Source organism: Molossus molossus, unplaced genomic scaffold (genome assembly GCF_014108415.1).
Source record: "Molossus molossus isolate mMolMol1 unplaced genomic scaffold, mMolMol1.p scaffold_m16_p_6, whole genome shotgun sequence".
In the NCBI taxonomy this organism is placed as follows: domain Eukaryota; kingdom Metazoa; phylum Chordata; class Mammalia; order Chiroptera; family Molossidae; genus Molossus; species Molossus molossus.
In genome coordinates, this window is record NW_023425399.1 from 106,040,509 (window position 1) to 106,064,694 (window position 24,186).

The 24,186-nt window shown below is 46.7% G+C and overlaps 1 protein-coding gene across 1 annotated transcript in view; it reads right to left on the reverse strand.

The window, feature by feature from the left end:
• Window positions 1-24,186, reverse strand: part of ALPK2 (alpha kinase 2) — a 107,371-nt gene that overhangs the window by 59,018 nt on the left and 24,167 nt on the right. Inside the window, exon 4 of the mRNA XM_036245968.1 lies at window positions 4,062-5,754. Within this exon, the coding sequence (XP_036101861.1) occupies window positions 4,062-5,754 (1,693 nt within the window). The remainder of the gene's footprint in view (window positions 1-4,061; window positions 5,755-24,186) is intronic.

Below are 24,186 nucleotides of genomic sequence, written 5' to 3' on the forward strand. Positions count from 1 at the left end.
TATTGTTATTATTATTATTATTATTATTTCTGTTTTCAAGGAGGAAACGGGGACTGAAAGGGCTTAGGTATTTTTCCCAGGGTCACAGAGTCAGAAAGCGGCAGGGCAGGAACCGAACTCGGGTCTGGAGCCTACCGCACTACACAAAGCATGTGGTCAGGAATCTGTTTCTCTGGAAGGAGAAGTCACAGGTAAGGGTGAGGAAAGCACTTCGGGGAGGTGCCGCTTGAAGGGCCCTGCAGGATTTGGGCCTTGAAGGACCAGAAGAGCTGAGCTAGCAACAAGCCGGGAAAGGGCATTTCGGAGAAGATGGAAAACACACCACATATCTGAGAAAACGCTCCGTTTTCCAGATACGGGAACCAGTGGGTATGCCTGCTTTGCCTCTCGGAGGTAGATGGAAGCAGTGCTGTGGAAGGTCTTGAATGCTGAGATGAGATATGATGAGATCTTCCTGGATCTAGTTAGCATTGATCAGGCCAAGGGTGTATGCAAATCACCAACATTCACAGGGGAACCCCAGTACCAGGTATGGACGCTCTAGCACAAACCAATCCATTCCCAGGACCAAAACAGCAATGGGGAGCAATTCCCGCATGGAAAGTTGCTGTGTGAAGGGAGCCGCGAAGTATACTTATGACAATGAAAGTCATAAAGCAGTTGAGATCTATCAGCATAGGATCATACCTGACTACCCCTGGAATTTAATCTAGAATCATTACTGCTGACTCCATTACTGAGTGCCTATTATGCGGCCAGGCACTATTCCAAAGGTTTGGGATATATCAGTGAACAAAATACAGTGACCAAACTCCCTGCCACCATGGAGATCACCTTCTACATTCAGTGCTTATTTCTGATCAGAAAGGTTCTTAACTATCAGAACCTAAGAAGAATTCCCATACTGTACACTTGAGACCCCATGACCCCAGAGAGAAATGCAAGACTCTCTGGGGTGAGGCTGGCAATCTCTGCCAAAGGACTGGCATAGCACTTCTGATTTAAGAGTGAGGATGATCTTACCCAGTGTGGCTACAGGGAAACTTAAGATGGGCAGCTGGTCAGGTCTTGCCTCTGAGTTGGATCAGAAAAGTGAGATCAAAACCAAGGTGAAGGGTTGGCGGTATAGCCTGGAAGATGATTCAAGTTAACCTGGGGTACCCTCTCTGTTTTCCACTCCCACACTGGGATTCTCTTTGGCATCTTCCATAAATGTAGAGAAATTGGGGTCTTTCCAAGCCTAGCCTGGGTGAGGACTATTTCAAGACAAATCGGAACAAGATGGCCTTGCTTTGTAAAAGTGGGAAAGGAAGACAGGAAGTAAGGACACCTGGGGACATAGGTGAAGGCAGGAAATATTCTACAACATAGGCTTGTGCTTACAATGCAGAATTAGAGAGATGGGATTTTTCCCCCCAGAATACTAAAAGCAACAAACAGATGAAGAGAAAGTACTAAAAGATAAGCTGCTGGTCACTGTCTCTGCAAAAGACTCCTAAAGGTAAGTGAATAAGGCAAGAGTCAAGAAGGGGTAAATTTACTAAATGTTACCCCCAACCAGGGATTTTTAATCATTGCAAAATTTTAAATTCCCACAAGCCTCAAATGTCTGAGAATACATATTTAAAATGTCTTTTGACTTCGTTATGAAAAGATTCATTAATATTTATTTTTTTGAACAGTATTATAAAGCTTGGTTTTGTTCCCAGTGAATGACCCTTCCCCCAATGCTTTCGTGTTGCGTTTACAAGGATATTTAGCCATTTGCTGTAAAGTTGGCTCTATTGCATATGTGTGTTAGAAACACAGACATCTCCTGCAATTCGACAGTAACATTTTGCACGGGTAAAAGAATCTGGACCCACTAGGCCACTCTTCTTGTGGCAAAATTCTCTTGCTTTAATCAAGGTGAAGTCATTGTGTCTAATTTCAAGCCGCACCAACTGCTCTTGAATGCACAGCTCTCATTCACATTTCTGGTTGTCCCTTGAGTGAGAGCTCCGCTCCGCTGCTGAGCACAGCAAAGTGAGAAAGGGATCTACTGCCTGCAGATGGAAGCTTTCTCAAAAGTCATGTTCGTGGTTCTGAGACAACAGTCATGCCATACAACACAGGTCGCACCGCGAGTGAATAGCTGGTGAGCTGGGTGTGCATTCATGAATGTGCGAGTGTGTGTGAGTGTGTGAGCAAGAGTCCCATAAGAACTTCGATAGACTCTGGCCGGGTAGCTCAGTTGGTTAGAGCATCATCCCAATAGGCCAAGGTTGTGGGTTCGATCCCTGGTCAGGGTACATACAAGAGTCAACCAATGAATGCATAAAAGGATGGAGCAATAAATCAATGTCTCTCTCTCTGTGTGTCTCTCAAAATCAATAAATAATAAAGAGAATTTTTAAAAAAGAACTTCAATAGAGAAAGAATGTGCACAAGATAGACACCTTGGTCCCAGAGATGACCCATTGTATTTAGCTGCATTGCCAATAAAAAAATGAGCCTCCTAGTAAACAGGGGTCTAGATCTCAAACTTCCGTTCAGGCACAAGCTGAGGATGACAAGGGGGCTCCTTCTTTTAGCTCCTCTCAACTTGGGGTGATTGAGGGAGCTAGACATGCCTCCCACAGTAGCGGGTCTAAAACTAGCAGTTTCAGTTGCCCCTTCCCTTCTACTTACTCCTTCTTGGCTGCTTTACACCCACCCACCCCCAAACTTTAATAATTCATTTGCCCAAAGGAAAGCTCACTATGGGTAAACAACTGTACAAAGGCACTTTGCTGAGCTAGTAAGAGCACTTTGTGAATAGAAAAGAAAATGCTATATTTATTTTCATGCAAAAATTAATATTGTAACTGAATTTTGCATTACTATTTGGCCAAACCACCTCTATAAACTTGTCTTGGGCATGAATCTGTGGTCATGCTCAGCAAACTACTGGGTGTTAAACAACCAAATAGGATAAATCTGGCTCTCGTGCAAAAAATAAAGTATAAATGGGGCTTTTATATATCAATTTGGCCAATGTAACAGAACAATTTGCTCAGTAAAAAGCTGCCTCAGATCTAGAGATTTTTTAGATTGCCTATTTTATAGCTGTGTCGTTATAAATCAAGGTATTACATTTTTACTTTTTCGCGGAGAGTTTAATAAGTTTGAATGCATTTGGGAATATTTTATTTTCCTTTGGAGTATGTCTAGTTTTCTATAAAAACAAGGCTGGGTCCCTACTACAAAGTTGGGGGAAGATATAGTAAAAATAATTGATAATTAACTATTTTTATGTATTTATTTATATAATAACATCTTGGCCATAGTACAGCATCAGTTCAGAGCCCATTGGAACCCTTTAAAATTAAAAATATAATAAATTCATACATCAAGTACAACATCATCGGTGCATTAATTATCCCCATGAATTTAATTCCACCTCTTTAAAATACACCCCAAATCAGTAACAGGGTAAAATAAATATACTTCCCAGCAGTGTTTTCTTAGACTCTTTTACACTTTGAGGTCTATACAAAACAAAATAAAACACACATCCAATCAAACATCCCAACACAACAAGACCTACTCTGTCTCCTCTCTCCAGCATCACCAAGTAATTCTACCAGTCCTCAGACGCCCCAAATCTCCCTTTACACTACAGATTCTCAGGAAAGCCAGCACTTTCCATTTTCCAAGTGCCCCCCTTCCAAATGACTAAGGAGAATGTTTTGTTTTTGTTTTTGTCTCAAAGGCTACACCCAAAACATGTGTTTGAAAAACTTTTTGAATAGTGACATTGCCTGGTAAAAAAAATGCAGTAGACAAAATATCAGGTTTCTTTTTCCAGCTGTCCAGCATCCCATTAGTGCCTCTCACTTCTATCTGTCTTTTGCTATAATTAGGAGGGCTTAGGGTTTATCTGGGCCTTTTTTCAAACCCAGATTTCCTTCCTAGCAGCAGCAGCTGTCATTCGCAAGTACCCTGACTGGATTGTGGGGCAGCAATCGGGAATGGGAAGTGAAGGGAGAGACACACGCAAATCCCTTGCCCCTTGTAATTTTTAAAAAGAGGAGTCTTACCTGAGGATGATCAGTCTGGTCTGGAACCCACTTTGTTTCCAGGAGGTTATTAACCTGCACCCCTTCTCCCACCAGGCTCCAGCTTCCTTCCTGGGGGAGTGTCCCAGGGGGGCGTTGCAGCCTTTCTGTTTCTTGCTCTGCTCGGGTTAGAGCAGCACCTTCCGTAAGGAGCTGGGAATTCAGATCTGGCGCTTCCGCTTGGGCATCCTTTTTATCAGTCTGGGTTAGTGGGGGCTTAGCAGGCTCTTGGGGGGAGAGGTGATTGGGGGTGCCTTCTGCTGCACTGTCTTTCAGGTTGGGACTCAGCTTCTTGGCTTTCCCCTTAATTCCGGGTCGCCCTCCCCTGGCAGGTTTCTCTGAGCCCCTCTTGCTCCGGAAATCCTTCTCCCCTGGTCCTTTTTCCGCCACGATCTCCAAACACTGGTTCACCCCTGCCTTTTCTAGCTCGGCAGACAGGCACTGCCCCTCTCTGCCCGGCGCGGCTTCATCCATGGCCAGCAGACTGTCCCTGGCGGATTCCTCCCCTGCTTGGTGGCTCTCTCTGGTTTCTCCTTGAATTCCTGGATAATCATTGTCAGCAGAAGCAGTGGGTCGTTTATATGTCCCCTGCTCTGTCACCACAGACGTTCCATCCTCGTGAGATCCCAAAGTCGGAGTCATCCCTGCTTGTGGGGACGGGGGACTGTGGGTGGAGGCTCGGCAGCGCCTTGCCCCCCTCGCTCCCTGGGATTGTGAGTGATCAGGGGAGGCCTCCATCCGTCCCCTGTTATCTGACACCCGAGGCCCACGACCCATTTCACTGAGAAAAGCCTCGCACTCCCCCAAGCAATACTTGCCGAATTCCATATCTTCGTCATCGCTTTCTAATAAAAAAACACACTCGGTCCCCTCCAGGTTCCTTTGCCAAACTGCATTAGAGTAATCCGTCATAACGTCGGAACATTCCAGATACTCCAAGTCATCATCCGAAAACTCCTCCGTGTAGGTTAGGGTTATCTCTGGGCAAAGTTCATAGTCACTGTCAGAGTCGGTGCTGGAAGCCTGTGGGCTGATCTGGTCGTTGACAGTGGCCCTGTCACCTGGGCGAATGGATGTGGCTGCCTCCGACAGTGGTAGGCTGACACTGATGCATTTCTGTGCTTTGGGGCTCTGATGACCAGAGCTTAAGTCTTCATCACTGTTTAAGGCACCATCCGTTAACTTTGATAATTTGGACTGCGCTGTCCCATGGTGATATACATCCTGTTTATTGGGAATATGACCTGAATTAGGAGAAAGCAACCCATCAGCTGTTCTCTCTGTGTTATTCGGATCCCAAGCCTCTCCAGTTTGCCTTGTTCCTTTAACATCCACGGGATTTTCAGAACTGGATGTGTTAATGTCATGACTGGTCAGTAACTGCAGTGAGCATAAGTGGTTAAATTTGGAGGAGGAGGGCTCAGCTGACATGGGAGTCCCCAAGGAGAGACTCTCTCCTTCCTTAGAAGGTTCTTTCTCGTCAATTTGACTTGTGCTTTTCTGCTCATATGTCTGTGTCTCACATTTCCCACCTGTGTCCCCATCATCTTTCGGGTTAGACAGGAGTTGTGTGTTCTCTGACGAGCACTCGACTTCAATGGAAGCAGAACAGCAGATCATTCCAAAACAGTTTTTAGCAGAAATTTGGTAAACAGCAGCATCGTTTTGGGTACAGCTAGGATGAAGAGAACAGACAGGTAAGTTTGTCACATTTTGACATGCATGCCAACATTGCTCACATCATGGCACGCGCAGAAAATAGACATAATTTTTACTACACACTCAAGGACGTCTGGGGTCTCCCTGGAGAAGGGTTTGTGGTCAGAGGCAACTGGCTTCTGAGTTCCGTCTGTCCTGCATTCTGCTGAGAACCCTTGGAAGTCAGCATTTTCCCTTAAGGCTTCCCACAATCTTACCCCAAATTGCAAATACTGAGAATGACTTAGATGAATGGGGAAATGCTTTACAGTCTAGTCTCTTCGCTCCTTTTATTTTAAGCCATGTTTATGCTATGGGAATTTGAAAAGGCATTGTTTTCTGGTGTGAGATATCATACACAAGTAACTAAAGTATTTTGCCTCCCAGTGGAACAGCATAAGCAATAACTCTTGAAGACCATGCTAAGAAGGCCAGGTTCTTGCCAGGAGACTGTAAAGATAATGCCACACTAGGATCATGTGTATGAAGAATAGTGCTTTTCCTCTTTAATTTAATGTGACTACTAGAGCCAAGCCACAGCCAGTGAGCCCCTCTGGCTGGAAACCCCAGTCCACGTGCCATCCTGACTTACGTAAACCAAAGCCAGGTGTTCAGCTTTGGCCCCGCAGGGAAGGAACTGAATCCTGGATCATGCCAAGCCTGCTCCCCCTGTCCTAGAAGGGACGGAGCTCCTGCAGCTGTTCTCTTTATTGACTGGAGTCACCTGGAGCCTCAAGTCGGATGTGCTTTGCTGACCTTTCTCACTAGAATCCTCCTCCAGGCTCTGCAGTCCCCCCAAAACTTGTTACACTTGCTTTATAATCTGTACTCATTGATTTTGTTTGACATCATGGTAACTGTAACATTGCTGATCTCACTCTACATTATCCAGCTGAGACGTCAACAACTGCATTCAGAAGGCAGGAGCTGGGAGTCTGGCTTGGACTTAGAGGCAATGCTTAGAGCTTTATTGACTCATCTGTGTGTGATATGCATGAACATCTAACCCAGGAGGATCAGTGAAAGACAGGCAATGGCACATCGCCTTCCTTAACCTTTCTTCCTGGTTGGAGGGTCCCCTTTGTCTCCTTGAGCTCATATGTGCTCATAAGCCCTCAGCCACTGGGTGCCAGCTCACCGAGGCTTCATTTTTGGAAATCATGGACTAATTCTATTTTTGTTCAGATGTTGTTTTGTTGGCTACCTGGTTCCCAAATAGAAGCCACTCAGGAGGTGGTTGGAGTTGGCCAAGCCTGACCCACAGCTGATATCTGGCTTTGCACAGGGGGTTAAAATTTAGGGCACGTTTCTGGGGAAAAGGTACCTGCTTCAATCTATTTTACAAGGTTATTCTGGGGATCAAAAGAGAAAATCAATGTGAAGGGGCTCTGCATAGCAGAAACTTTATGCCATATGTATTCTATAAGAATGTGGATAAAGGTGTTAGCTAACCCTACTATGGCGATCATATTGCAATATAGATCTATCAAATCAATATGTTGTACACTGCAAGCTTACCTAATGCTGTACGTCAAATATAACTCAATAAAAAAAGAGAAGGACAAGGAAGTGCTAAGACCAGGTTACCTCTGATTCTCAAGAAGTGTGCAGAAAAATCACCAGGGGCTCTATTTAAAATTCTTAAATCAGAATCTGTGCAAAAAAAAACCCCTGAGCATCTACTTTTAAAGATTTCAACACATTCTTTTACAAATTGTCCTTGGCCACCCTCAGAGATATCCTTATTCTTTTCATTCTTTTGTTGTTGTTGTTGTTTGTTTTTGTTTTTTGGTATGTGCCCCTAGCAGGAACCAAACCCGGGACTCTCCGGTCCACAGGCCGATGCTCCAACCGCTAAGCCAAACTGGGCTTATCCTCACCAATCTTAATCAGGCTCAGGTACCCTCAATGAAAGCTGAGGGAGGAATGGAGAGAAAGGGGCTCTGCTCATTTCACATTGCCCCCACCATCCCCTTCTTGTCTCTCTCTGATTCGTGCTTGGAGATTTGGCCTCAGTTAAGAGCTTATAAGGAGCATAAAACAGCACCGTGGGCTTCTGAATAATCCCAAGTAATTCTGATGTTCTGATTTATCCAGGCCATGATCCCTCTGCCGCAGAAGCCCCCTTCCCTGAAGGTACCATGACTTGGGTGGAGAAAAGAGACAGAAAGAGAAGAAAATAAGACCAAGAGGCACAAAGGACCAGGTAAGAGAACAGTGAAGGAAGGGGACAGAGATCGTTCTCAAGAATCAAGAATGGAAAACAAAAGAAATTTTAGAAAAACATAGAGAAAATAATTTGGTTAAACATATTTAACTTCTGAATGACTAAGCCGATGGGAGAATGTTATGATTTAGTAATGAATGCTTTCTATGGAACATGTGTTTAGCTAATATAACACTTACAAGTCATCCTAAGAACAGTAAAGAGGAAAAGGAACCGAATTAAGTATAATTAACTTCTCACTGGTTAAAGAATGTCTTTGAAAGAGTTATGGTTTGTGGTTAACATGTCCTAGAAAATTATCTCTAAGCACCTTAAAGAGGAGGGGGAGAAAATTGGGCAAGGAACCCAGCATTTGTTGAAAGCCTCCTCTCTGTTTGACAGTGTGCGGGCTGCTCCCTGCGTGCAAAACTCAAGCTCAAAGGAGTTGAGTATAGTCGTCCCTCGCTTATCACGGTTGCACCTGGCATTGAAGGATTCCTGGGGTGCTCGAATACATAGACCTACAGTCCATACGTACAGTAATTTTCATTGTAATTGTAATACAGGGATGTCTAATTGACTCAGACAACCGAGCGCACGCTGTATCATTTTCACTCTCTCGATCAATTTTTTTGTTAAATCCTCACCCGAGGACATTCCTCCATTTTTTGTTGTTGTTGTTCAGATAGAGTGGGAGGGAGAGAGAGGAAGAGAGAGAGAGAGAGAGAGAAACATCAATGTGAAAGGGACACATTGAGTGGCTGCCACCTGCACAACCAACCACGGCCGGGGACAAACTGCAACCAGGTTATAAGTCCTTAGTGGGAACTGAACCTGGGTCTCTCTGGACTGCAGGCCGATGCTCTAACCACTGAACCAAACTGGCCAGGGCTCAATCAAGTTTTTAATGAATATATTTGAAAAAACCGCGAGTGAAGCCGCGAAAGCCGAAGCGCGAAGTGGCGAGGAGCGACTGTAATTTCCCCAAAGCAACAAAGCTAGTAAGTGGTGGAGCCAGCACAGGAGCCCAGGGCCTCCTGACTCTAACGCTTGGCGCTGTGTGTCCTACTAGGAAACTGACATTCAGAGAAGGAAAACGACAAAGTCTAGTGGGACCATTTTTGCAAAGAAAGTGTTTCTATCCTAACTCTCATCTTGATTGTTCAACTGTCACTCTCATGTCAAATTATGTCCTGATGCCTGAGATGCTCATTGCTGGGGAAGCGTCAAGGAGATACATGAGACAACAAGTCCAGCCCTAAAATACTAAATATCCCCAGGGGGAGATAACATGAATTTCTTGGAGAACTTTGTAGGCCAGTTCTGCGCTGAGTTGTGTGATACAAACTGGAAGGGCCAGGGAGTCCGAAGAAGGGAATTCTGTGGTAGCAGCTGAAGCGATGTGACTAGGGTTGGGGTTTAGAACATTTGTAAGACGCTGGCTGAGTGACATGCGTGCCCCACAGTGATTTGACAGGAATGCAAAACCATCCAGGAAGAAATTCCCTGAACAATTAAATTAGTTCTCTCCTTAGTGCCTCTCCTTTTGGCTGAAGCAGCAGCAGCAGCATTCCTCCAGCTTGCTGTGAAAGTCTTGCTTGAATACTCGAAGTTCTTTCCAAAGTCATCCCTTCCGTATTAAAGGGAAGGAGCTCCATCCGAAGTCATCCCTTCCGTGTTAAAGGGAAAGTGCTCCATCCGAAGTCATCCCTTCCGTGTTAAAGGGGAGGAGCTTCATCCGAAGTCATCCCTTCCGTGTTAAAGGGAAGGAGCTTCATCCGAAGTCATCCCTTCCGTGTTAAAGGGAAAGTGCTCCATCCGAAGTCATCCCTTCCGCGTTAAAGGGCAGGAGCTCCATCCGAAGTCATCCCTTCCGTGTTAAAGGGAAAGTGCTCCATCCGAAGTCATCCCTTCCGTGTTAAAGGGGAGGAGCTCCATCCGAAGTCATCCCTTCCGTGTTAAAGGGGAGGAGCTCCATCCGAAGTCATCCCTTCCGTATTAAAGGGGAGGAGCTCCATCCAAAGTCATCCCTTCCGTATTAAAGGGGAGGAGCTCCATCCGAAGTCATCCCTTCCGTGTTAAAGGGAAGGAGCTCCTTGCCACCTCCAGCAGACAGGGCTTCTTCTGAGTTTGAACCACCCGGATTGGTCTAAACCAGAGGTTCTCAAACGTGTTGACAATAGGACCCCTTTATACTCTCAAATATAATTGAGGACTCCAAATAACATTTGTTTATAGAGGTTATACCTATCACTATTTACCATACTAAAATGGAGAAAAATTGAAAACATGTAATCACTCACTTAAAAATAACAAAAACAAGCACATTACATGTTAGAGTAAATAGCATATTTTTTTAAAAATACCTCTATTTTCCAATACAAAGTAAAATTTCCTAAGAGTGTCACTGCTCTACATTTTTGATATATCTGTATTATCTGGCTTAATAGAAGACAGCTAGATTTGTATCTGCTTCTGCATTCAGTGTGATGCAATACATTGTTTTGTTTGAAATATCTGAAGGAAGTCTGGCCTTACACAGGTATGTAGTTGGACAAGAAAGGAATGTTTTAAAAGTCCTTCCATATGATTGCAGATAATCTTTTCTGATACTATTCAAAAATTTGTTGCAATGTCGAATCTCAAACTATATCAATTAATTTTTCACAATTGTTACATAAAAACATTGGTCTATATTGCATTTAACATACATCTTGTACCCATGCATGATTTTGTAACATCGTGTATTGGTCATTTGGAAAAAATGTGGTTCATGAGAGCTCCCAAATATCAATACATTTCATATACAATACTTTTTAAATCACATTTATTAATATTACTGCTGGTCTTAGCAGAATAATTTTGAAGTATTGGAAAACTGCCAGACTTCTGATAAAAGATGCAAATTTTTTAAATTTCTAGGTAGGTGAATAATACAAATATTAATTTATCATAACGTTGTAAGTCAATTATGTCTTAGGTTGCATGGTAGAAGCAGAGGGTGAAGACATCAGCAAATGGCAGAGTAAGAACTTCTGGAAATTTCTTCCTCCATAAAAACAACAAAAACAAAAAAAGTTGTCTGAATCAGCTTTTTCAAAACTCTGAAAATTAATCACAGGTAATCTGAGGAGCATTTATTCAAGAGGGGGCAAAATAGGGTTGGAGCAATTCCAAAGCCCCATTCCCAGGGAACTGTCATTACTTGACCTGTGTGGAAGTTCCCTGGAAGAAGATCCCACTCACAAGATTATCTTTATGTGATCTGACTCAAAACTCAGCTGGTGTGAGCATTTTCCCTTTGGACATTTGTCAAAAGTAATTCAGAGGCGATTGTTTAACATCATGGCTGCCTGAGGCGGTGGGTAACTGAGACAATAGGCTAACAAAAAGATTAAAAGAGAAAGCTAGGGAGTGAGATGTCCAGAGGGGGCATTGAAAAGCTCCAGCATATTCCTGGAAATATTGAAGACCAACCACCTGTATAAGGCTAGGAGCATGTCCAGCGCTGTGCACATGTTCAGGAAGGAAGGACTTGGGATACGTTAAGCTCTCACCTCCAACAGACCTTAGGGCTCTGTACTAGCAGGAAGTGAAGGCTAAGGCAGAGTTGTTGACTGCCTGGCTGTGTTGAAGGTATGCATGCCCCAATGTGTACACAAGTCCCCTCAACAAAAACTGGGAGATTTATTGGTTCTAGGCACAGAAGAAAATTTATGTTCAATCATTAGTTAACCACTAAGCTAACTGGGTAGAGACTCCAATGACCACAAACAACAAAGAATACTGATCATAAAGATTTAGTTCATGCCCTGGCGGGTTTGGCTCAGCGGTTGGAGCATCCGCCTGCAGACCAGAGAGTCCCGGGTTCGGTTCCCGCTAGGGGCACGTACCAAAAACAAACAAAAAAAGTGAGTTCAGAAAAGTCACAAAACATACAAATAACACCAAACCCTGAAAAGTGGAGAGAATCTGATTTCCAGAGTTGCTACATTATATTGTTAAAAAGTCCAGTTTTAATAATAAAATTATAAGACATGCAGAGAAAGAATAAAGTATGGTCCATACATATACAAGGGTGGAATAGGTGTCCAATAGAAACTGTCCCCAAAATTGTTAAAGATTTTAAATTAACTATTTTAACTATGTTCAAGGACCTAAAAGAAAACATGTCTAAATAATTAAAGGAAAGTATGAGAATGATGTCTCAATAAAAACATAGAAGTTATAAAGAACCAAATAGAAATTCTAAAGTTGAAAAGTACAATAACTGAAATGAAAAGTTTACCAAAGGGCTCAACAGCAAATCCGAGCAAACAATAAGAACTCTGTAAACATGAAGATGATCAATTGAGATGCTCCACTTTTAGAACAGGAAGAAGAGTGGAGAAAAGTGAATAGAGTCTCAGAGACCTGTGGGACAACTTCAAGCTCACAATATAGGCATAACGAGAGTCCCAGAAAAAAGAAAGAATAGTTACAGAAACTGACAGACCCTAGTTCAAAGAAGGGACTGCGATAACAGCTTGAAAGCTTTGCTTTTTTAAAAATTGAGAGATAACTGACACGTAACATTATAGTAGTTATGGGTGTACAACATATGATATTTATCTATGTTGTGAATCATCACCACAATAACTCTAGTTAATATGTATCACCACACATGGTTACAATTTTTTTCTTCTAATAAGAACTTTTAAGATCTACTCTCTTAGCAGCTTTCAGATATAAAACAGAGTGTTGTTAAATACAGTCACTGTGTTGTATCATTCCCAAGACTGAATTACTCCATAACTGGAACTTTATACCTTCTGAAAAAGCTTGGATTTTCATCCTTGGCAACATTGACACTTTTTGTTTTCCTTGAAGTAGCGAGCCTACATTTTTCATTTTCAAAAAAATATTGCCAGATATCCAAGGCTTAATAACCATTGTTTGTCCATTGTTCTTTCCATTGAAAACTGTACACCATGAAAAAAGTGGCTAGTTCAGCTTGCAACTCAACCAAACAGGTGCTTTTCCTCAAGATGACCATCATCTCAAAGAAATCCAGCACACTTCCCATTTCATTACGCAGGGTATTAAAAGAACTTTAAGTGAGTTGTCAAGATTTAATAAAATTAGCAGCCCAGCCAGTGTTGCAGTGAGGCTCGGAGGATTGAGTGTCATCCCATGCACCAAGAGGTCACTGGTTCGATTCAGAGTCAGGACTCAATCCCCAGTAGGGGGTGTGCAGGAGGCAGCCAACTGATGTTTCTCTCTCATCAATCTCTCTCTCTCTCTTCTCCTTTCCACTCTCTGAACTCAATAAAAACGTATTTTTTTAAAATAAATAAATAATAAAATTAGCATTTTTACTGATGCATCGACATTATTAAATAAAGTTTTTGGGGGTTGGATTTGTTTTCGGTTGTGACTGTTAATGACTTCTATGACAACTAGCATGGTTTGGGGCTACAAACTATAGCATGCCTACTTCGTGCTGAGACACCAAGAGTTCTACCACCAGTGGACATGTCAACAGTGAAAAAGGGCAAATAATGCCTCAGTACTTTTGAGATAAGTTTTGACCTTGTGGACCCTCTGGAAAGGGGTTTAGGGGTCCCCTAGGTGTCCATGGACCACACTTTGAGAACCACTGCTACAGCTAGTTATCAGGGGGAGCTGTAAAATGCTCTCAGTGTTGTCTCTCAGCGGAACCCTTGCAGGGAGGAGATGTGGGACTCTGGAAGGTGGGTGCCAGCAGGGGGCGCTGGCTGCTTTGCTCCGCACAGTCATTTAGGTGCTCTCTTGGGCAGATACCTTAATCTCTTTGGGCCTCAATTTCCTGATTTAGAAAGAAAAAGAAGACCTGTGTCTGGGTTCCACCCTCCAGAGATTCTAATTTGATGCTCAATACATGAATCTACGTGATTTCATTGTGGGCAGGACGAGGCTGGTTCCCTCAATGCTGGGGGTGAAGAGCAGGGAGCACTGATCCTAGAAGGTCCTTAGGATCCTGCCAACTTAGGATGGTTTTGTGCCGTGGGAACAAGGGTTATAAATGTGGGTGAGAATGAAGAGCATGGAAAATATCCCCAAGACTAGTAACCCTATAAAATAAGAATACGAAGGCAAGGGGCTAGGGAACAGAATATAACAAGTGCAGAAGGAAGGCCAGGAATCGTTTTTTCCTCTAACTACCACAGCAGTAGACCTGTGCAAACAGATAGACTTTTAAATCCCTACATTTAAATCATCAGCATCATCATTAGAGTCCCCTAAGGGTGTTGGTTTTCACACGCATTGTTTCATCCATCTATTTACTCCCCATTCCATGAGCACAAATCAAATAAGGTGGGTTAGTCCTGTGTGGACTGAAAGGTGGATTCCTCAGCTCATGTTACTGGTCCTCCTTTTGTGTCCGGAAGGTCATTTCTCTGCTCCCCAGAAAACTCTCCCAACAATATTAAAATTGCTGGAACTCAAACCACAATGTGACCAGGCCCCCAGAAGACAGAGTTCATGGAAGAGGACGCAGAAACTATTGGCTAGAGGTAAGATTTGGAATCGTCTCTGGATTTCAGACATTATTCTGTTTAGTTATGTATTCCACTTTCACTCATGTAGCCAGGAATGCGGGTGTGAGGAGGCCTCTGAAGCCCCCCCTATTTTCTCCCCACCCCCCACGTGTCTGTGAATTTTCTGAGCCTTGTAGCAGGGAACGGGGAGAGGGCTCCGCTCAATAAATACTTACGTGATGACATCTGTGTCCTTGCTGCAGCCATAGCACCAAGGGAAGGTCAATCTTTTCTTATACTAAGTGTCTGTATTTTATTATTTGCCTAACTGCTATCAACTGTATTAATTGAATTATTCAGAATAACTAAAAAAATCAGAAAGACTAAGGTTCTTCATGCCCCGAAGCCTTGCTGGTTACAGAGATGGAAGAAATCTAATGCCAGAAACACACAGAATTTCTTGATCACATTTTCTACAGCTAGATACATTTCAAAACTGGTAAGAAGATTCTCATACCAATTCATTCAATTGTTCAGTCAATAAAACAGATTCACTGACCCACACAGCGGAAGAGCTGAGAAGGGCCTGGAGCTGTGCCTCCTGGGCCTGCCTGCCTCTCACCCTCTCTGTGCCCTTCCCTGTTGTGCTCCGTATCAGGGTGCTGGCCCCTCCACGCCGGGTCTCCCCAGCTCCCAGGACCCCTGGCTTCCTGCTATATCTGACCACAGAGATGTAGGAGCTGGGCCAGTGGGAGGAAGGGACACACCAGCCTCAGGTGGCCTTTCTAGTAGGCTCCACCTCTTCAGTAGCTCGAGGTCCCACAGGACAGGCCACCAGGGTTCCAGCTTCTGCCCCATGACCAGTGACCCAGAACTACAGTGCTGCTAGGTCCCTTTGTCACTGCCGCCCAGGAGGTGGTATCTTCCTTCTGAGGCTAATCTTGGGCTGACCTCACTGCCCCCCCCCCCATTTGTCAATCACCTGTGTAACCCTGCATTCAATGCTAGACAATGGCTTTTGTCTTCCTGGTTAGACCCCGGCTGATACAGAGAGGATTTATTTTGCAGATGTTGGAGCTGAGGCCCAGAGAAGATATGACTGTCTTAAGTTATATGGCTAAAAACATATTACAAGACATGTCTACCACCTGTAAGGCACTGTCAGCCACCGTGTAAAGGAGAAAGGTGTGAAATTCCTCAGAAGCTCCCCATCCAATAAGGGAAATCAACATACAGCTTCAGGACAGTCAGAGCCGCTGTGGAGAATCAGAGGCGGGGAAAGCAAGACAGGGAGGGAAGGTTTCCTGGGACCAGAGAGCTGAGGGCCTGGGAAATCCGTGCTAGGACTCCGGCTGGAAAGATGGCGTGTGCCTGGGGCCGGGGCGGGGTCATGGGGCAGAAGCAGTAGGCAGGCCCTCACAGGAAACAATAAGCCGTCCTTTATTGGGGACCTGGGGGGTGGTAAGCTGGAAGATAGGGCAACCGCATTATGTACCATTTAAACAGGACACTTTAGAGAGTCAGATGAGGCTATTAATTCTTGCATCAAGACCACAGGCAGAAACTGCAGCTTCGCCAGGGAAACTGTGTCTGGCCCGGGCACACCAGGAGGTGTGGTCACCCACCAGGAGGTCGGCAGGGCCCAGAGAGTGGAAGATCTTCCGCCCCAGAGCGACAGAAGTTGGACCTCAGGCTCCACTTCCCTGGGAAGCAGGTCAGAGCAGCTGTTTAGAGGGGAAAAGAAATCCTTCTGAGATGGTCACCGTGTCTGCACAGGGTATGGGGCAACTGACACGGCCTGTGGCCTCTGGTTGAGCAGGAACACCCCACTCTCCCACACATCCTGGGGCACCTACAAACTCTATAAGCCGAGCACACTGTGGGGCTTGGGAAGAGAGACAAGAAATTGGTGGCATGAGATCTGGTTCTTTCCCTGGGGAACTGCCGATTTGGCCACTGAATTCCTAAAGGCACAGTTGAGGCAGTGAGCGCTTCTCTGGCCAGGAGGGAGAGGTCAGGGTGGCCTGGAGTTTCAGGGGACAAAGCCAGGAGCCTGGAACTGGAGCCCAGCAGGGAAGGATTAAACGTTGGCTGACTGGGGAGACGGGGAGGGCATCCCGGGTTGATGTACCAGAGCTGAAAGCAGCAGGTCATTTGTAAGGGACAGAAGAGTCGCAGAAGGTGGAGATGGTAGGTGCGCCCTGGAGGACAGGGGCTCAGGCTGAAGGCACAGAGTTCTACTCAGGAGCATGGCAGGTGAGCCAATGGCGGACATTCTACTTCTCTCCCCGACCCACGTGCAATTCCGAGCAGCTTGGAGAGGCAGACTGCAAAGCCAGTGTGGCCTTGCGGTCAAGGGGCAGGCGTAGTGGCAAACCAACCTGGGTTCACACGCTGCCCATCCACTGGGTGCCATTGGACCCACTACTAAACGGCTTAGGATGAGAACTGTGCCTACACCAGGGGTGGTATGGGGAATAGGGGAATTAACTCCCATGAAGTGCTTGAAGCAAGGTGTGGCGCTCAGGAAGCACTGAGCCAGTAGCTCTGAGCTCTGGCTGAACACTGGACTCATTTCGATGCTTTTAAAAATCACCACCAGTGCCGGGGACCTCAGGGCAGAGCCCCTGCTCCGCATGAGACTGTACTGGAGGATACGGGCCATGCGGCATTGGTCCAAACGCATCAAGTGCACAGCACCAGGAGGGTGCCCCGATGTAAACCATGAACTCTGGGTGATCGTGACGTGTCAATGGAGGGTCACTGCGACAATGTCCCACTCTGGTGGGGACTTGATAGGAGGAGAGTCTGGGGAGGTAAGGGGTTGTACAGAAACTCTGTACTTTCTGCTCAGTTCTGTTGAGGACCTAAAATTGCTTTAAAAAATGAAGTTCATTTAAAAAAGAGGAAAATACCAGTGCCAGGGCCCCACCCAAAAGCAATTAGGCAGCACCGTGGGGTCAAGGGCTTCGCCGTGGGTGTTTCTAAGCTTCCCGCGATTCTAAGGGCGAGCCAGCGCTCCGAAGCACTGGCTGCAGGAACAACGCGCTCTCCTCTCGTGTGGAGCCAGGAGCCAGGAGCCAGGGAGGGGGCGGAGGGCGGTGGAGGGCCCTTTGTGCCGGGACCTGCCTGGGAAGTGTCTCTCTGGCTCACCCTCTACAAAAGCACTGAGCTTTGACAGCTTTCGGAGCCTCTGGGAGCAATGCAGGCCGACTAGACATTTTTTAAACAAGAAATGAGCAAACTGACTTCAGAAAAAAAAAAAAATTCTTTGGCATCACTGCCATCAGGCTGTTAACAGACGACTGACCCCCGTTACCAAGAGAAAACTCGAGGGTAGCTGGAAAGCAGTCGCCACCGCCACCCCCACCTCCCAATAGGTCACCGAGCTAGCAGAGTGCCCTGGAACAGCAAGGGACGTCGTAACAATAGAAGACCTCCGAGGTTAAATTGTAAATCATCTGCGAAAGACCTGGCATCTTGAAAGCGGGACAGAAAACAATGCCCACTGGACACTGGCCTGGAGGGAGGAGCCAGAGCTCTTGCCTAAAAGCAAGTTCTCTTAGGAGTCCGAAGGACTGATGCTGTTAATTCATCCAGCACCCAGCGTGCCCCAAACCAAACTTGATTTTCGTATCCCGACCTGCTCCTCCTCTCAAAAATCCTAGGAGCAGGGCTTCTCGTGCACGAACGTGCTCACGAGTGGCCTGGGATCTTGTTAAAACTTGGAATCTGATTGGCTAGGTCAGGGGTCTGGCCGGCTGACAAGCTCCCCAGGGATGCTGCTGCTGCTCCAAACTGACTTCAAGTGGCAAGGTCTTCTGTCGCCTCCCGCTCGGTGACTCTAAACGTGCACAAAGAGGGGGAGTCCCTTTGGTAAATCAGCTGTCACTTGGTTTGCTGCTCCATTCGAGCTGAGTTCCCAGTCCATGCCTGGCAAGCTGACCCCGCGTGCACTTCTGTGGGCGTTCGAGTCAGTTTTGCTCTTTTAAAAAGACTTATTGCTGGACCAGGCAGAGGGAATGCACCGAGCCAGGCCCAGGACTTCTCTCTCCAAAGCCACCTGGGAGCTGGCTCAGGGAAGAAACCTGTCACAATGTCATTGCTTCTGCTGCTCTGTCATTGATGCCCTGGTGCTGGCCGTGTCCCTCTTTATCTTCCCCAGGCCCCCTCAACCTGCGTCTGCCTCGCTCCCATCTCCTGGTGCCCTCGGGGTGGGCAGCTGTGGTCACTAGCAGTGTGACAGGAAAGCAGGGAGCCAGCCCGGTGACTGGGAAGGGCAACCCCATGCTGGGGGGAGGCTGGTCAGGGCTGGCAAGCAGGAAGAGTCCCCACCCTGCTGGAGCAGCAGCCCAGGGAATGGGAATGACAAGGACAGAAGGACTTGTCATTGTGACTAGAATCTCATGCTCCTGGAGCTCAGTGGGTGACACGGTGGCCTGCTCCTCCAGCCCTGTGGGAGGCTGTGTAACACCCCCCACCTTTGCAGTCCCTCACGCCGTGCAGCCTCTGAAGTGCCACTAGGGTGGCCACTGTCATTCAGCTCACTTCCCAGGTCCAGTGGCTCCCATGGAAGGACTCCACGGGGAAGGACTAAGTTGTCTTTGACCCTCTTGGGGTCCCTGGCTGGGTCTGAAAGGTAAACTGACAAGGACAGATTAACAGGAGAAAAAGCTTACAAATTTTATTGACCTTGTCCATGCACATGGGAGCCCTGACGAGAAGGGAGACCCGAATGAGGGAGAGAGCAGGCAGCTCTTAAACCTCTGAGACAAGGAAACAATACATGTGCAAAGAATTGACCGATGGCAGGGTTTGGGCTAGAGGCAGTCCATGGTGGAGAGGTGACTAGAACGACAAGGGCTGCTGTAACAAGCTTTGTGTCTACATAGGGATTCACTAGCCCGACGTCTCTGGTGAGAAGGTCTTCCCTCCGGGGACATTTCTGCCCTGTTTCAGAGAGAAAAGGCCAAGGTGGGGGGGGGGGGGGGGGCGGGCAGAGTGACCTTCCGCCTCTGCCATTTTTAAAGAATTCCTTCAACCGAAGATATATAATATGCCAACGTGTCATATTTGGGGATAGTGTGTCCTGGACCCCAGCAGCTCGCTCCCCTCCCCGCAGGGGAAGACTCGGTGAAGAATGCATGGATGCACCGAATGCAGAGAGTCGTTCATTCAGCCCACAGGTGCTCAGTAAACCTGCGAGGGGCAGGCCCTGAGCTCGGGCTGGGCGTGAGCAGGGAGCAGGTCGGTCCAGCCTCTGCTGCGATGGAGCTTACGTTCCGGTTGGGGGAGACTCACAATAAACAACAATACAGATAAATACACATCACGACTGGAAACAACCCAAGTGTCCATCACTGGGTGAGTGGAGTAGCAAATCCTGGCAGGTCCAAACCATGAAACTCTGAAACACTGCTCGACAATACTATGATACACCAAAACCACACAGGGTTGTCAACATGATTTTGTGGTGCAAGAAGCCAGGGACAGATCAGCACATGCTCTATGGTTGCATTTATATAAAATTCTCAAAAAGACTAGAAAACACTAGAAACTAGTCTCCAGAGACCAAAAGCAGAGTGGCTGTCGTGTGAGGCTGGCTGGGCAGATGGGTAGGAAAGCAAAGGGGCACTGAAAAGAATCTTTTGAGGGTGATGTTACTGTTCACTGTCTCGATGGTGGTGATGGTTTCATGGGCGTATGTCTGTGTCAAAGCTTAGCCAAAAGGACACCTGCAATATGTGTAGTTCATGGTATGTCAATTACACCTACGTAAAGCTGTTAAATATGCGTGTATATACATGCATACTTACATACGGTGTCACGTGCTATGTGCAGTACAGCAAGATAAGGACGGAAGGACATGCAGGGGGCAGGTGGTGCTATTTTAGATGGCTGGTCAGAAAGGGCTCAAAAATCAGTGATTTTGAGCAGACACCTGGAAGAAGTAAGAGAATTAGCTATGGACTATCTGGGGAAAGAACATTCCAGGGAGAAGGAAGAGCATGGGCAAAGGTCCTGTGGCAGCATGCTACAAGGCCTGAGTAACATCCTTCAGTTCAGAACTGAGTTAATGGTTCAAGATCTAAATAACTGCCCCAAGCTTCACATATAGGCTTGCATCTGTTTTGCCTACCCAGGTAGAGTCCATGTCTTTGGCCTGAGCCTGGCTTCTCAACACCTGTAGAAGCTGCAGTCACCCTACACCAGTTCTGCAATCCGTGTGAAGCATCTCATTCAGGAATTCAGAGAGCTGTTTGACCCCATCTCCTCTGAAATGGGCAGGCAGCCTGAATCCACTTTCAAACTCTCGTGACCAAGAGTGACTATAACAACACACAGAAGACCTCAATGTAAAAAGAGTTGACATTCACTTGGCATTGGCTGAATGCCAGGCATTGTTCAGAAAAACCTTATGTGTATTATTTCATTTAATCTTCACCCACCCTGCCAGGTAGGTAATATTATTATTCCCAGTTTACAGATACAGAACTGAGGCAGATAGAGGATAAGCAACATGCCCAGATAAGAAGTAGGGCCAAGACTTGAACCCAGGCAGTCTGACTCTAAAGCCAGCCCTCTTAACTAGCCACATATAACCTCACAGAGTGGTGCAACATCTCTGATTCTTAACCGATAATTCCCTCTGGACACCTTCCATATTTGGGGCAATCCTATGGACTGAATTGTGTTCATCTAAAATGTGTATGTTGAAGCCATAACCCCTCAATATGATGGTATTTGGAGACGGGGACTTTGAGAGGAATTGTGTTTAGATTAATTGATGAGGGTGGGGTCCTCATGATGGGACTAGTGGCCTTTTATAAGAAGAGATATCAAGAGCACACTCTCTCTCCTTCCCTCCCTCTTTCTTAGTCTCTCTCTCTCTCTCTCTCTCTCTCTCTCCCCCCCCACCACCACCACATGAAGATACAGCAAGAAGATAGTTATCTGCAAGCCTGGAAGAGGGCTCTCACCAGAACCCCACCATGCTGGTACCCTGATCTCAGACTTCCAGCCTCGACAGCTATGAGAAATAGATTTCTGTGGTTTAAGCCCCCAGTCTGTGGTATTTTTGAACTGACTAATATAGGCAGGGGCAGGGTCACAGGCCCATTCTTGGGTTCATCTGGGGCTCGGGTGTGGTCTGCAAGGGGTCCTGGGAGGATCCAGAGTGTTAGCTTTTCCCACCCATGTTTGGGGCTGACATCTCAGGAGCTGAGGGGTCGAAGGTTCTGGGACTGGCCCAACCTTGTAGTTTTCAGAAGAAGAGAACTGGGACCTGCATTTTGGAGGGGGAAAGCCAGCGTCAGAAAGGGTAGAGTCTGGCGGCGGCAGAGAGGAGGCGTCGGGCGCAGGCAAACAGCAGTGCGCAGAGAGCTCTACGATGAGCAATGGGAGGTGGAGGTGGAGGCAGGGGCAGGACAGGCTTCCGGCACCTGGGGCAGAGCCGGAGGGACATTCCATGGGAGGCCCTTGGCGGAGTGCACGCCGGGCAGAAAATAGGGCTGGCTGGTCAGGACAAAGGCACATGTCCCCAACCAAACCTTGTTCTTCGTCCTGCGGCCCCTGGCCCTCCCCTCAGAGCTGGAGCAAAGCCCTTCCTGGGCCTCAGGCCTGCTGCGGCTCCAGCTCTGCCCCGTACTGTCCGCCTTTGGCGAGTAACTTCTTTGTGGTGCTCACTGGCGTCGGTCGAACGACCATTAGTGCCAGCGTGGGATTTCCACGTCAGCAAGACTCCATCTCGTCAGTCCTCAGAAAGGTCGGACCTCAGTGCTGGGATTACAAAGACTGAACCCCAGTTGGCCCCAGAACCGGTCTGCCCTGAGTACTTGGGGGGTGTCGATGGAGTGGCATTTTCAGTGACATTCAGTGCAATTTCCAGTGACCAGTTCAACTTTCTCTAGCAGTCCTGAGGCCTTGGGAGGGGCTCTTGGATCAATCTGTCACCTGTCCCCAAACTTACATTGATTTACCCTGAGATTTAGCAGTCAGTGGGAGCAACCACCCAAGTCAGGAAAAAGCTGAGTGTCCCCGCAGGAAAAGCTGAGTGTTCCCGCAGGAAAAACTGAGTGTCCCCACAGGAAAAGCTGAGTGTCCCCACAGGAAAAGCTGAGTGTCCCCACAGGAAAAGCTGAGTGTCCCCGCAGGAAAAGCTGAGTGTCCCCACAGGAAAAGCTGAGTGTCCCATGGTCTCGCGGAACCAGCCACTCCTCTCGGATTACTAACTCCCAGAGTCAGAACCAGAATGTGCTGAGGGCTGGTGGATTCTGGCACAGACCTATGCCCTACCCCCTGGAAATGGAATGTCAGCCTCTCCTCAGACCCTCGGGACTCATTGAAGAAACCTCCAGGCAGGTCTGAGGAAGGGCCAGGATGCGCGCCTGCTGAGTCCATTCAGAAATAATGACGCCGCCTGGGCCCTGTGCTGGGAACACAGGCCTCCTGGTGCCGGGAAGCCTTACCACTCATCTTGAAGCTCCTTACACCTCCTTAAGCTCACGGGAACACCAAGTTCACAGAGTGCTTTCCAACCTTGGATGAGATGCCTTTTCTGTCTTAGCCAAGACACAGCAAGGTTCAGTCATCTTTATTTCTACCCAGTGACTCCTTGCTGCAACACATTAATTATATTTTATCTTCCAAGAGGGAAATAGCAAAGAGGGAGGATGTTGTCGAACGAAGCTACCTTTCTTACCTCCAAACTGCCCTGTGTCTAGTCAGTTCAGTGTGGGAAACACATGGGAAGTGCCAAAAAAATACCACTTACGGAGCATTCTAAATTCTGTGCATGTGTTCAGTTTATCCTCACGCCATCCCTACAAAGCAGGTATTATCCTCATCCCCATTTTGCAGGTAAGGAAACTGAGACAGAGAGGTTAAGTGACTTGCCCAAGATGATACAGCACATACGAGGTAAATCTGGGGTTTAAATCCAGACAACCTGGCCTCAGAGCCTTGCTCTCATGGAAATAATCTCCTGTCCTTTATAAGTGAACTTGATGGTGACAGTTCTACCCTTAGCAAGAATGGAGGTTGTTTTTTCTTTATCCTCACCTGAGAATATTTTTCCATTTATCTTCAGATAGAGTGGGGGGCGGGTAGAGAAACATCAATGTGAGAGGGACACATTGACTGGTTGCCTCACCCACGACCCTGACCAGGGCCAGGGCCAGGGACGAACCACAAGCCAGGTATGTGCCCTTGATCAGAATCAAACCGACACTCAAACTGCTGAGCCAAACTAGCCAGGACAAGAATGGAGGTACTTTTAACTGATTCACCTACATTCATTTGCCCAGCCTCACTCATCACCACCAAGTCACGTGTTTTAGACGGCTGGGTGATCGTATAAAAAGAAGCTGGGGCCAAAGTCTTTGGTTCAGACAGTACGCTCTATGAACGGCTCTCTGCCCACTACAAACCGGAGCGGCTTTGGGAATGGAAGACAGGCTGTGGGATCCATTTGTCCACCCAGATGTGAGGAATAACTAAGAAGCCCAAGACTTCACGAAAGTCACAGCTTCCAAGTTCCAAAACCATCCAAACAGGGTTTCCGATACAAACACATGACTCAGCAGCTTCAACACTCGTGTCCGGGTTACAATTGTCCTGCTGAATATTCATTTCCTTCTTGCCTTTGAAAGTTTTCCACTGATTCTGACACTTTTCAACACTGTTTGTGTAAAATTATTCTGGC